At 37.4% G+C, this 14,831-nt stretch overlaps 2 protein-coding genes across 2 annotated transcripts; both read left to right on the forward strand.

Annotated features, from left to right (window-relative positions):
* Nucleotides 1–413: 413 nt before the first annotated feature.
* LOC130647473 (uncharacterized) lies at nucleotides 414–7,338 on the forward strand. Its single transcript, XM_057453342.1, has 3 exons — nucleotides 414–2,149; nucleotides 2,667–2,883; nucleotides 3,019–7,338. Exons 1-3 carry the CDS (start codon nucleotides 1,144–1,146, stop codon nucleotides 6,329–6,331), a joined length of 4,536 nt encoding a protein of 1,511 aa, XP_057309325.1. The 5' UTR covers nucleotides 414–1,143; the 3' UTR covers nucleotides 6,332–7,338.
* Nucleotides 7,339–14,016: 6,678 nt separating this feature from the next.
* LOC130648171 (uncharacterized) lies at nucleotides 14,017–14,541 on the forward strand. The gene has a single exon (XM_057454209.1). The coding sequence runs from the start codon at nucleotides 14,017–14,019 to the stop codon at nucleotides 14,539–14,541; it is 525 nt and encodes a 174-aa protein (XP_057310192.1).
* The last annotated feature ends 290 nt before the right edge of the window (nucleotides 14,542–14,831 follow it).

Here is a 14,831-nt window from a genome sequence, read left to right on the forward strand (position 1 = left end):
TGTGTAAATCGAGCCTAAAAACTACTATTTACATTTAATCGCGGCTAAATTTACTTTCTGAAATTTATATACAGGTTTCGTCTTCCGTAAGATTACGCTTCATTAAGTAGTATGTACATTTATTTTTCCACACAAATCTGCTTTTTTTCAGGTCTTTTTTTCCCCATAAATGTGAACAACAAAAAAGGGCCTGGGAAAAAGTTTGTCTACCTTTGCATTTATAAGTTTTTTGTAAAATTATATTTAAGATAGTACCATTTCACATATTAATGGCTTCTCACACACACATACATATATACGCAAATTTTCGTTTTTATTTCTCAAAATACACATATAAATTAAAACTGTTCATGCTAAGACCAACCTGCTTCCCAAAGCTCCTGATGTTTTTATCCGTGAAGGAATGTAAAAAAAATCTGAGGTCAAGGTTTCGGTAAACAAGATTTCTTGAATTTTTTAAAACACGGTCCCTTTGTTATTACCGTGTCTAAAATATATTTTATTACAGATTTTTAATAAACGCTGATGATGGGGGGGTATTTACTGGGGCCATGCATTCTTAATTTCGACCCTTATGGAATCTGGGACGAATTTCAACCGAACGAAGTTTTTATCTAATCATTGTACGAATAACAAGAGTCTTTGAAAGAAGTTCTATCTAATCATTCTTTTAAGTTCAGATTTTTTTGTTCGGTGTACAACAATTTTTTCGAAAAAATGAAGCAGTTCTTTATTCATAATCACAAAAATTACAAAATTCCATTAGTTTTGCTATTAACGCACCGAAGTTTTTTTCAAATATTCGGGGACAGGTAAATAAATTTGGCCAACCTCCAGCCCAAAGCCCTGAGATCGAGACTGGAACACATTTCTGCTAGAATAAAAAACTTTTAATAGCGAGTAGCCTAAAACGAGGCTTAAACATTTTGAAGCATGTTTCAAATCATACTCAATGTGATAAACATTCTCAACAGATTTAGGAAACGAAATTAGGCATAGTATAGAAGATCAGGAGATGAAAAGCTCATTTGTGTGCTTGGTGCGCATATAGTAAGTTATGAACAAATTTCCAGAAAATAATGAAAACTTACAAATATTTGTAGTTATCCACTGCAGTAATGCTGGATGTGAAACAATTATATAATGCTCTATATGTTCAGCTATATATTTATTTTATTGGTTGATGTTTGTGTTGGTAATATTTACTTCCCAGAGCTTTATGAAGACGCTCTCTACAAACCAAAAAATCTTGGTCCAAATCCTATGAGTTATCAAACTGTTTCAAGAAGCAACACAACAATTGTAGAATGGGCATTGATCAATGATTTGATCATAGCTGAAGCAAAATTCTCAGAAGATAATGGTGTGGCGAATTGTACGTTAGCGAGGATCAATTTTACGGTACCGAACGCTGAAGTATGCAAGACAGTTCAAAATATAATTCTCATCCAGGATTATACGTATTTAGTTTCGTTACAATGTAAAATCAAAAATAGAGCTGTTCTTGTTAAACTTTCAAAATCATGTTTAACCGATTTTACTACTTCAAGGGATTGGGAGATCGTTTACACAGCATTCGATAACAAGAGGGAACTTCAGATTCACCTGATTGGCAACAAAACTACATCTGTTTTGGTGTGGTTAAAAAAATCACAGTTTTATTCTATTATTAACATTAAGGATTGGCCTGATTCGAAAATTCAACTTGAAAGCAATCTTGTCATTGGAGAACTTCAAAGTGAATTGAAAGTTACAGATGTTGCTGGAGCCTACGATACATTGTATGTATTCTCTGATTCCTGTTTATATTCATGTCCACTTACAGCATGCCGTGACTTGCTCGTAGTAGCTGATAGCTGCGTGCTGACGCCAAATAATGAGACAGTATCGGGGTTAATGAAAACTGTCGAAGATGGAGAAAGGATTATTATTTTGGATAAATTTATAACGTTATCCGCAGAATCGCATTCCTTCCGCAGTTTTTTCTCTATTTATTGTGCTGGCCGTCTAACGCATCACATGTACAAGTGTGGCGGGTTTGTTATTCAAGATATCGTGATGACGTTCAATATGGTAACACGCTCCCTCACAGAGCATTTTCCATGCAGTACATCGTTAGAGGGAAGTCTTATCGCTTGTTTAATACTTGGTATGATTTTTTTTTTTTAAAGTGAACTTTGTATTAAGGTTGTTAATAAACCAGACCTTAGTAAAAAAGGAGAGTCAAATGCCAAACTTACTAACTTGGCGGTAACGGTAATCAAAATGCAGAAAATAAGCTCCGTGAAGGAGAGTTGTAAATCTGTAATAACAATGAACACGCGGGAAAATAGTTTAAAGAATTAAGTAATTACTTAGAGGGCTGGGAAACTACGACGGTTTGATTTAAAGAAACTTCACAAATAAAAAAGGCAGGAAAAGTAATAGTTTGCTTATTTTAATACAAGTAATTTAACAAATGTTACAATCAATAGGCTTATAAAATTAAAATAGCTAAGCAAATAATGAGAGCGGGCTTTTCTTACAACGAAGGACCCATTTTCAATGTTGTTTCACCTCTTGCCTAATGCGATAAAAACAACATTACATGCTTTACTAAAACAGAGATTCTCAATATTTCAATAAAAAGCATTCCAAAGATAATCATTCATTTACTTTTATTCTAGGTGAGCCGAGAATCTTCGACGTAAGTGATCGTAAATCTGCTTATCCAATTTCCGCGTTTACTGTATCAGCGTGGCGACTTGGTGTGGCTATTAATCGATTTGGTTTTGCATCTGCTGACATATTTTTCTTTGAAATCGTACCAAGTTTAACTGCTGATCCCAGAGGTTTTATTTTCAATGTAAGGGCTGAACTACAACCAGCACTTATTGCGTCCAGGTAATTTTATATTTTCGAGTATGAGGGCTGTTTTAAACTGCTTGGTTTTAATGCACTTATGCGGATTTGGCGAGAGTTGTAGAGATCCCAAACAGATTAACCATATGTGATACATTCATACTTACCTTCTTCTAGATTGCTGTACCCATCTCTTGCTACCAGCATCACTCCTGCAGAATCCTTCCTATTAGTTAATCATCAAACACGTGACATTTGGTTATTTTCGCACGGAGGCCGACTATTTTTTCGAGATGGTAGCAAAGAAAATGCTTTGAGCATAGACTTTGAATATGCTGAGTCCTATTCGTTCTTCATCGCAGATACATTCTCATCAGCCGGAATAAATCACAATTTTGAACACCCCTTCGCTTTCTTTTCACCAGATGGAGGGACCTTCGCATATCTTTCGTACTATCGCTCTCCATATGGTGCGTTTTCAGCTTCAGCTATAACTGTAACGAATGCAACGGTCGCCGATTTGCGCTCAGTTGTGAGTATTAGTGATAAAGTTTTCATAATACAAGCAGGGATTAATCCAAAGAACGATCATTTGTTAGTCGTTCAAGAACTTTCAAACGATTACCTCACAGTGCAAATATTTAAGATTGCGGATATGTCTGTAATGTCGTACAATATGAGTGGAATTGTTGCTCAAGCCGAAGTGAAAGGCAGCTGGTCTTGGGATGACTTCGATGCGACGGAATCCACAAGAATATGGGTAATTTATTTTTCCAGTGACGAGAATTTCATGCTTGCTTCACATAACAACACAGATGTGTCAACAAATATTTTAGAGTACAAAATCATGAATGACTATGCGTTGAAGTTTCAACGGAAAGGGACAGTACCAAATTGCTTAGCGGTTAACAACTACAACGATTACCTGCGAACACAATTGGTGATATTATGCGCGGAAACATTACTCTCGAACGTGATAAACCAAACCTACCACGTGACTTTCATATCAGCGATTAATTTAAAACCGATCTGCTCGCAATCAATCGATCATAAATTTGGAAGTTTACTGTCTAAATACGATGACTTATTCGTGACCAACATTCCTATTTTAGATTTCAATGAGATTGCTCAACGACTTGTTATAAGTTTTGAGAAGACTGTGTTGATGTATGCCACTGACACGTGTCCTTTTCGACTGTTGTATCGCTTCGATCATACAGATTTGATCGCAGGAATCGGGATGATACACACTGGTCAAGATCATAAACCATTTGGTATTACCTTTGTTACTTACCTTCAGAAAGTTGATCTGATTGGAGATTGCATTAATGGTTATGGTGTAGATACTGTGTTACCAAGAAATTATTTTTGTTCCAGATGTACACCAGGTCATGTAGGACTTGGATGTCGCACTTGCCCAGCTGGTTTTTATTGCAGTGATTACAGTCAGTTGCAACCCAGCGGAGCATGTCCTGAAGGTTTTTATTGCATTGATGGAACGTCCACATCAAATCCTATGGCTGATGTTTTGGATAAAACAGCCACCCCTCCACATTTATGTCCAGCAGGAGCGTATTGTCCGGCAGGTACAGCACAAGGATTTGCTAATGATGAATCAGCAAATGCGCCTCAATCATGCTTGTCAGGATATTACTGTCCTATGGGTTCGGTGAAGCCAACTCAAGAGAAATGTCCGGAGAATTCGACATCACGAGTAGGAGGAAAGGTTCTTGATGATTGTTATTGTAAGGAAAATTTTTATGGTTCACCCCAGCAAAGATGTATGCCATGTCTTCGCAACTCAGTTTGTCATGGTGGTAGCTTAAATAAGACTAACTCACCCTTATTCGTCCCACAAGGGTACTGGCCAGACACACCCAATAATTTCCGCGTGTTATTAAAGTGCTATACGACCATGTCGCGATTTACACCTTGTAAGGGAGCAGTGTGTAGATTGAAATGTGAGAATCGTACAAATGCTGACGATGAAATTTCTTGCAAGTCAATATGTTCGGACCCATGTGAGGAAGGTCATGCAGAAAGATTATGTTCAGCTTGTAAAAATGGATATTATAGGAAATCGCCATTTCATTGTGCACCATGTTCCATGGGACTTCGACAAACCATATGCGTTGTAGCAGCGTTGTTAACCTCCTTGTGTATTCTGTCAGTGTATTTTATACGGAAACATATGGCTAACAAACAGACCAACAATGATACTTTGATATCTGACCAGCAGCTGCTTGAAGTTCTAATCACGGTACTTCTCGTGTTACTTGGAATCTCCTCCACAGCGTCAGTTTTGTTTATGGTGTTCATCGTCGTTATTGTTTACATGCAGCAACTGCGCTCTCCCGCGTATGCAACACTAACTTTCATTTTCTACATACAAACCCTGCAAGCTCTACTACAAGGAAATTTTATGTGGCCGAACTTCATGCGCTATCTGCTTCAATTTTTGGAAATAATGTACGCACCGGTTCCAGGTTTGGCTTGTCTACCCAATATTTACACCGGAGAAAATCTTGGCTGGGAAGGCGCGTTTATTTTGATTTTTACACTACCAATCATTCTTGGTTTTATTGTTGGTTTTTACATGTTCATAACAGGCACTGTTCAAAAAAGACCCGTGTGGAAGAGAGCATTTTTATCGTACTGTTTATTTATGTCAGTTCTGCAGTTTCCATTGAGTAACATGAGTTTAGGAACATTGAGTTGCAAACAAGATGTCATTTCGTTACGTTGGTACATGACATCTCAACCGTGGAAAGAATGTCAAATTGACTCGGTTATCCAAATTTCCGGAATATTAGGTAGTGTTTTCTACTTTATTGGAATACCATTCACTTTACACTACTGGTACTTTAAAAAGGTTTTCCCGGACGATATTAATGATGAAATTGGTGATATGTTTATACCAGGAGGTGTGAAGGGTCATGACTTCTTTGTGATATTTTTAACACTTCGCTGGATGTTAATGAGTGTTATTTTATCATTCATTCCATTCACCTGGGGGTTACAGAGACCATTAATTTTAGCCTTGCTTTCCTCAAACATCATCTTTGTCATGCATACTGACCCATATGTAGAATACAGACCAAGGGAACCCGTAGAATTAGATAAAACAGAAAGAAAATGGTTCGATCGTCTTTGTATGACGATGTCGGGAAATTTCCTCGATGTGACAACGTTAGTTACGACTATTATATCGTACACAGCTTTGGATCATCGAGACAATTGGACATTTCTGCAAATTAAATCATTCGTTATAGGAGTAGTGAACTTGTTCATATGTTTATACCTCATCATTTTTATACTGTTAGAAGATAGACTGACTTTGTTTCCCAAACTTTCAAAGATACTAGCAAAGATAGATAAGACGTTTTTTTGTTGTCATACTCCTGTGAATGAGCGAGAAGAAGAAGAATTGTTATCGATGGAAGAGAAGTTGAGAACCAAGGCTGTGACACTTACATCGGATGCAGAATAACACTGTAAATAGACTTGCATATAACAATTTGTACAGTTTTTATATTTTTTTACCGATTGTGTATAGTTAAACTTTCAACTATTAAATTAATTATTTAACACCCAAACAATTTATTTTTATGACTTTAACGCTAATCCGATTTGTTTGTAATTAAAGATATTTTCGTGGTTGGATTCGCTCGCTGGAAAAAATTGTCTGTATACACTCTGATATCCTTGTAATTTTACTTAATTTTTATTTCCTTTTTTTTTTAATTTTCTATTTTGTTCCCTCTTTCGATTATAGACGATTTGCATCGTCGTTCTCGGGATCTCTTAGTCGTTATTATGGAGCAAACTCGTCCTCAGTTTTTTGCCATTTTGGCATCGAGGCGGGCGGCCGTCAAGTAAGAGCTAGGATGTATTATGGAGCGGTCGCCGCTATCAACTTGATCAAAAAGACAAAGACCATTTTTTTCTTTTTTTTTTTTGCAAAATTGAAACTTAGTATCCAACCTCGTTCCCCGCGCATGTTGTCTCTTTTCTATAACTGGGACAGCGAGTATCGCCGTCCGATGTCAAAAAAGATACAAGATGCCCTAGGTACAAGGTTGCATAGTATCGTGAAAGCCTGAAAGGTTTGGCCATGTTAAAGGAAGGATCTATATTCAATTACATCTGGTGAATGTCGGCATCTGACAATCACAAAAAAATAAGCTAGTGTTTTTCCTTATCCTATGGCTTCAAGAATGAATATAAAAGACAACCTTGTTTCCACTGCTTATTTTATCTAATAATCCAAGACGATAAGGTAACACGAGGAAAAGTGTAATCAATTTCAAGACATAGTCACAAGAACTATGTTTTATACCGTTTAAATGAAGTTGAGAAAACTATAACTTATTGGAAATTTTATTGGTAAACAGCTTACTTCAGAGTATGGTACATCTAAATTATTTTAATAAAAAAATAATAAAGAGAAAATAAAGGAGAAATTTAAATTGTTAAAATCCTTTGTTCCTGAGGAACACGGAGGTGAATACCTTTAGGACCGGGGCAAACGATTCCAACATTCCATCCAACACACATCCAATACCCATGTTAAATAAATGTTGGAATTGTTTGAACGAAAGTAAAATTTATAAAGGAAGAAAAAATGACGTCGAAAGAAGAAAAAAATAGTTGGATGAAGTTGGATGAAAGTTTGTTCGCCATGAAACTTTTCATCCAACTTTTGCCTCTTTTTTCTCGCTCGATTTTCCTGTTGGGACACTTTTCGTCCAACATTCGAATAATGATGACGTCAATCGAAAGAAAATTAAACGTTTTTATTCGAAAAGTTCTCAAAGAAATTTATTTTAAATAAAGATGGTAGAAAAGCTGTGTATAAACTGTGTGTAACCAAAAAACAAACATGGACCGTGAAGACGAACAAACATTTTCTGAAATTAAAGCTGAAAACACCGGAGTGGAAGGGAAGAAAAATATAGAAGAGAAGAATCTAAAGCAACCAGAGAAAAGTCAGCGTAAGAAAGCATCAAAGGCAGATGAGAAGGATAAGAAAGATTGGACAGACAATGAAATTTTTGATTTCATTGACATGTTGGAAGAGCGAGTTTGTCTGTGGGACATTTTTCACAAAGATTACAGCAAAATTCCAAAAAGTTTCTCAGAAATGTCTGTAGTTGTAAAATCTTCTATCGACAGTCAGATTTTTTTGGGGATATGGTTTCATCATATATGTTTTAAGCGCAAAGGCGTCATCTCCCAGAAAACGAATGGCATATTAGGATATACATCTGAAATTGACTTATTTTTTGGAAGTTCAACAACTCCATCCTCAATAGATGACTGTAGCTGCGATTTGTTCCAAACTTCTCCGTCATTTGTTCTGCCGTTTGAACCTACATCCGCCCATAAACACTGGTACACCTGCTATTGCCATTAAGATAATTGAATAGGTTTTCTTGTAATTGAAATAAAATGATCCACCATTATTAGGTTTTTTAATTGTGGCATGATTTCCATCAATTGCTCCTAACGCGTGCGGATAATTCCTGTTCGAACCTCTCTGCAATGTATCCCATTCATCAGTGGATGGCAAAGGTACAAAGATGTGCAACATCCTTTCAACAATTGCATCACAACAGACTTTGATAATGTAAGACACAGCCCCTAGTGATATTGGAAATTGGAAGGACAACGAGTGAAAAGATTTGCCTGTTGCAAGAAATCGTGGTGTTAGTGCAAGTCGTTCATTTGATAGTATAGGACGATTTCCTCCACGTGCTCTTTCTTAGGGGGGGGGGGGGATAAGATCGTCAATGTGACTCAAAATCTTCCACGCTCATTCTAAACATCTGCCTGAACGACATCCGATCCTCCACTATCAACTCCTTGACCAAAGTCTCATATATTCCAAACTGGACTCTCCTTTTGACCCGCTCTCTTGTTTTACCCCTTCGAGGCTTTTCGTCATCAGAATCAGCGAATTCTGATAAAATAATCGGGAGGAACGTGTCTTCTGCCCCCGCCATGTTTAGTTTGAAATGAATGAGTAGAGCATGTGCTAATGAATCAATGAACGACATTGCTGGATAAATCTAATGTTGGATGTTACGATTAAACGCTTTTAAGGTCATCCAACATTCTTCATCCAACATTTGTCCAACAATTCATTTTTGATGTTGGATGGAATGTTGGAGTCGTTTGCCCCGGCCTTTATGGGTTCAAGGGTCCGTAATTTAAATATTGATGACTTTTGCTTTTCTGAAAAAAAATGACCGCGATTGAGTTTATGCCTATGTTCAGAGAAGGAAGATGATAACGTGATACACGTGTTCCTGATACTATTTTGGTTTTAAATATGAGTTCGTACGCTCGACGAATGGCAATTTTAAGTGCCAAAATATTTGGTAACCTTCCTAGACCAGTTTCCACTCGGTAATTACTTAAAACTTTGTCTGAATAAATTTAATGCTTCAGATAGATGGATTATAGCTAGATAAATACATGACTAGCCAATGTTTACATGCGCAAGCATTTCTGTAGGTAGAAAATATAAACAACAGGAACTTTTTAAGAAGAATTATAAGAATATGGTAAAAATTTAATTCCAATTCCTCTTCTTGGATTCAACACTACCCAAGAAATCTCTGCTTTTTTGTACCTACAAAAAATTGAGTGCATGCCCATTGTTCTCAAGATGAAATCAAATCAACTACGTCATGCGTAAGGTGGTCTAAGGTGGTACATTTTCAGCGGTAAGCTCTTTCAGCTGTGACAATCTGCATGTGGCAGGAAAAAAGATAGGGTAAGAGACAAGAGAGGAGTTGAACGTCCTCCACCATACCTTAGTTTAAAGGGGCGATTGTGGAAGTCCCATGAAATGCCACATAGTGATGGTGTCACTTTAAAAAACACCCAGTCCGGTCTGTGAACAATGCTAAAACTCTTTATTAATGGCCGTAAGAATAGTTGATCAGACAAACTGCGTAAACGGGGCTGGAACTCTAAGAATTGAAGGTGTCACGCACGGTAGGCAGATGTCAGATGTGAGCATCGTCAGACCGTTACCCAGCTATCACATCACAAGGTAGATAACACTAGGTTGAGGATGGCTAGTGTAAATGTTGGTACTCTGAGAGGTAGAGCAGGTGAAGTAGTTGAAATGTTAGAACGTAGATCTGTTGATATGTGTTGTGTTCAGGAAGTTAGGTGGAGAGGAGCTTCAGTGAGATTTGTGGAAGGTAGGAGGGCAAGGTATAAGCTTTTTTGGATTGGTAATAGTGATGGATATGGAGGAGTTGGCATATTCGTTGCGGAGAAGTGGGTAGGAAAAGTAATAGATGTTATGCGTGTTAATAGTCGTATTATAGTAATAAAGTTTTTGATAGGTAATAGGATTGTCACTTTTCTGTCAGTTTATGCTCCACAGTGTGGACTCAGTGAGGAAGATAAAGATAAGTTTTATGATGAGTTAATAGCAGTCACATCAAAGTTTGGAGACACTGAACTTGTCATGGTGGGCGGCGACTTTAATGGTCATGTTGGGAAGTCATCTGAAGGTTATAGAGGTGTGCATGGAGGCTATGGATTTGGGAGCAGAAATAAGGAAGGGGAGAGATTGCTTGAGTTTGGAATGGCAACGGACATGGTGGTTTGCAACACATCATTCAGTAAGAGACAGAGTAGGCTGATAACATATGAGTCAGGTGGTTGTAAGACACAGATAGATTACTTTTTGGTTAGAAAGTCAGACAAGAAAGTGGTGAAGGACGTGAAAGTTATATCGGGGGAAGAGTGTGTTTCCCAGCATAGGTTGCTGGTTTGTGATATTATCTTGAAGAGTGTTAAAGAAGCCAAGGGAAAGTACAGGCCCCGTCGAAAAGTCTGGAAGCTGAAGGAAGAGATTGTAGCAAGACAATTTAGTGCAAAAGTTCAGCAGTTAGCCTACAATAGTCAATGTGATAGTGACAATGTTGAAAGTACTTGTACTACTTTGAAGAATTGTCTTCTAGAAGCTTCTGATGATACCTGTGGGTGGACGAAAGGACCAGCTAGACATAGACAGACCTGGTGGTGGAATAATGAGGTTGACCAGTGTATAAAGGAAAAGAGGAAACTTTGGAAAGAGTGGAAGTCAGGTGGTAGTAAAAATATTTACTTAGAAGCTAAGCGTCGCGCTCGTACAGCAGTGTATAAGGCAAAATCAGAAGCAGAGAGAAACAGATTTGCAGATGTGTTAAGAAGGGAAGACCAGCGCAATGAGGTATTCAGGATAGCAAAGCAAATGAAAAAGACTAATCAAGATATTGTAGGTTAGAAGTGTATACGTAATGATGAAGGTGTTTTGGCTAGCACAGAGGAGGAGAAAAGGGTAGCTTGGAAGAATCATTATCAGAGGTTGCTTAACACTGAGTTTGATGGGGACGAGGATAATTTGTCTGATGATGATGTCGTAGAAGGGCCAGCTATGCAGATCAAGACAGAATGGGTAGTGGAGGCTATTAGGAAATTGAAGATTGGCAAGGCTGCAGGAGTATCAGGTATTGTTGCAGAGATGGTAAAAGCATCTGGATATATTGGAGTTGAGCTTATTACAAGTCTTGCTAACCAGATTATAAAGGATGGTGCTATTCCGAGTGAGTGGCAGTCGAGTGTAATAGTGAACTGTTTCAAGGGCAAGGGTGATGCATTAGAAAGGGGTAACTATAGAGGTTTGAAGTTGGTTGATCAAGTAATGAAAGTTATTGAAAGAGTGATTGATAAGTTACTTAGAGAAAGAATTGATATAGATAAGATGCAATTTGGTTTTGTTCCAGGGCGTGGCACTACAGATGCAATATTTTTACTCAGACAGCTTCAGGAAAAGTATTTAGGAAAGAGAAAGAATCTCTATTTTGCCTTTGTAGATTTAGAGAAAGCTTTTGATAGAGTGCCACGTAAAGTTATTTGGTGGGCTATGAGAAAATTAGGTGTGGATGAGTGGCTAGTTACGATGGTACAGTCTATGTACAGCAATGCTAGAAGTCGTGTTAGGATTAACGATTCACTTAGTGATGAATTTAGTGTAAATGTTGGTGTACATCAGGGTTCTGTACTTAGTCCTTTGTTGTTTATTTTAGTCTTAGAAGCGCTGTCGATGGAGTTCAGAACAGGTTGTCCATGGGAGTTATTGTATGCAGATGATTTGGTTCTCATAGCAGAGTCGATGGAAGAATTAGTTAAAAAGTTTGAGAAGTGGAAGAAAGGACTAGAAGAAAAAGGGCTAAAGGTAAACACAGCAAAGTCTAAAGTCATGATTAGTAGCATTGCAGCCAAGTGTGACCTTGTAGTTGGAAAGTGGCCTTGTGGAGTTTGCAGGAAAGGGGTTGGTAGTAATTCAATTTTTTGTCAGACTTGCAAGCATTGGGTACATAAGAAGTGCAGTAGTATTAGTGGAAGGTTAAGAGCTGACATACAGTTTGTATGCAAGCGTTGCAAGGTGAGATTATAGAGAATGAAGTATTTCCAGCTTTAATGATGTACAACAGTGGCTCGTTAGAGATAGTTAAGAACTTCTGTTACTTAGGTGATATGTTGGGCAGTGAAGGGGGTGTTGGTAGAAGTGTTACTTGCAGGATAGGTTCTGCTTGGAAAAAGTTCAGAGAATTACTTCCTTTGTTGACTAGCAGAGTCCTGTCAATTGAGGTAAAAGGTAGGTTGTATGAGGCCTGTGTAAGAAGTGTTATGTTGTACAGTAGTGAGACATGGGCAGTGAAGCAGGAAGATCTTGACCGTTTGGAAAGGAATGATATGAGAATGGTTAGGTGGATGTGTAATGCCAGTCTGAGAGACAGAAAGAGTTCAGATGAGCTAAGAAGCAGGCTAAGTCTCCGTAGAATTGAAGATTTTATTCAGATAAGAAGATTGAATTGGTTGGGGCACTTGGAAAGAATGGAGGAGGATAATTGGGTAAGAAAGTGTAGAGACTTGATAGTTCCTGGGGCAAAGCCCAGAGCCAGACCGAGAAAGACTTGGCAGGAGGTTATAAGGACAGACTTGATAGAGAGGAAGTTGAGTTTAGATCTAACACAGTCTAGATCAGATTGGAAGAGGGTCATTAATATACCCCGTCCAACCCATGCTAGCATGGAAAACGGACGTTAAGCAGAGAATGATGATGATGATGATGTTAGTTAAAGCAAAGTTATCTTCTGTCCATTTCGTCACACAAAGGCAGTATTACTTTAAATGAATTCAAATAAATCAGAAGGCATTAATTTACACCTGATGATATGTGCATGAAGTCTCGGAGACAATATGATCATGTTTTGAACCACAGGTTTTGAAAGGATTGTTGAATGGAAATGTAAAAAAAAATTCAGAAAACTTATATTGTAATAAACCTGATGGATTTGACTATTGCATAACAGCGTGTAGAGCTTATTAGTGGCCATTTTGACAATTACCACATTTGAGAGACCGCTTGATTATCAGAAGTCTTACCATTACTAAAAACTAGAAAGCAGGGTATTTTGCCAGGACTGCTAAAATCTTGAACCATAACCACAACTATTCTGCAATATGGTTGTGCACAACCATAGTGCAGAATAAATGTTTTAGATATTAAGCCCACGCTTAATATCTAAAACATTTATTCCAATAAGTCGGTGATGTTCCGCGGTTGTTGCACAACAGTTGTTGTGCAACACTGCTGCAACAAGTTGTTGCGCAACACTATGTTTCCAAAAGAAAACAAAAACCAAAACATCGTAAAAAATGGCACATGTGAACACGCGATTTATCCTTCTTTGTCAGCTCAAACTGTTGATCAGTATACTCGCGAGAAGACGAAAACAAAAACAAAAGAAGAGAAGAAGTCACAGATTTTGGGTTAGAGATATTTTCAAAAATCGTGTTGAGAAAGGTGCGTTCAACAGTCTGATACCGGAGCTACGACTGCACGATAGAGAATATTTTTATTGTTACCTTCAGATGTCACCCGAAAGATTTGAACATCTTTTATCGATGATTGGACCAAAAATACGGAAAAGATTTTGCCCAAGTAGAAAACCGATAACACCTGCTGAGTGATTAATAGTAACACTTCATTATTTGGCCACAGGCGAATCTCAACAAACGCAGTCATTTTACTTTCGTATTGGCAGAGTGATGGTATGTAATATCATAAGTAAAACTACTTGAGCTATATGGGATAGTTTGATGCCGATATACTTAAAGTCGCCAGACACTATCGAAGAATGGAGAACCATTGCTTTCGAATTTGAAAAAGAATGGAACTATCCTAACTGTGTAGGGGCAATTGATGGTAAACACGTATGCATAGAAGCTCCAGCTAACTCTGGTTCCGCATATTATAACTACAAAAAATTTTTTAGTATGGTTCTTAAGGGAATATGCGATTCCAAGTACTGTTTCACGATCGTCGATATAGGAAGTTATGGCAGAGATAACAATGCGTCTATATTCAATGAAAGGGAAATATACAACGCTATTCAAAATAATTTATTAAATCTTCCTGAACATAAAACAACATCATCGAAATCGAAACTTCCACCAGTTTTAATTGGAGATGACATTTTCGCTTTGAAACCCTGGCTCATGAAACCATTTCCTGGTAAAAATCTATCATTTGAAGAAAGAATATATAACTATCGTCTATCAAGAGCAAGAAGAACAATTGAAAATACATTTGGTATTCTTGCAGCAAAATGGAGAATATTTTGACGACCAATAAAAGCTAAACCCACAAAAATTGAAGGAATAATTAAAGCTACTGTTTGTTTACACAACTACCTACGTTTAACAGATAGCCATGTTGTAACTTTCTGTATAACTTCATTAATTTGAGACATAGTGTTTAAAAGAGAAGAATCTACTTCGCTGTCATCATTTAATTCTTTAAACACTTGTCGCTACTGCTTTGCGTTCTTTATCGCCAAAGTTTGATTTAAGCATAAGTTTTCTTTTTGTTGTTGAGTGTTCGAATTCCTGTGTAAAAATTGATCAAGAATGGA

The sequence above is a fragment of the Hydractinia symbiolongicarpus genome, chromosome 6 (assembly GCF_029227915.1).
Source record: "Hydractinia symbiolongicarpus strain clone_291-10 chromosome 6, HSymV2.1, whole genome shotgun sequence".
NCBI lineage: Eukaryota > Metazoa > Cnidaria > Hydrozoa > Anthoathecata > Hydractiniidae > Hydractinia > Hydractinia symbiolongicarpus.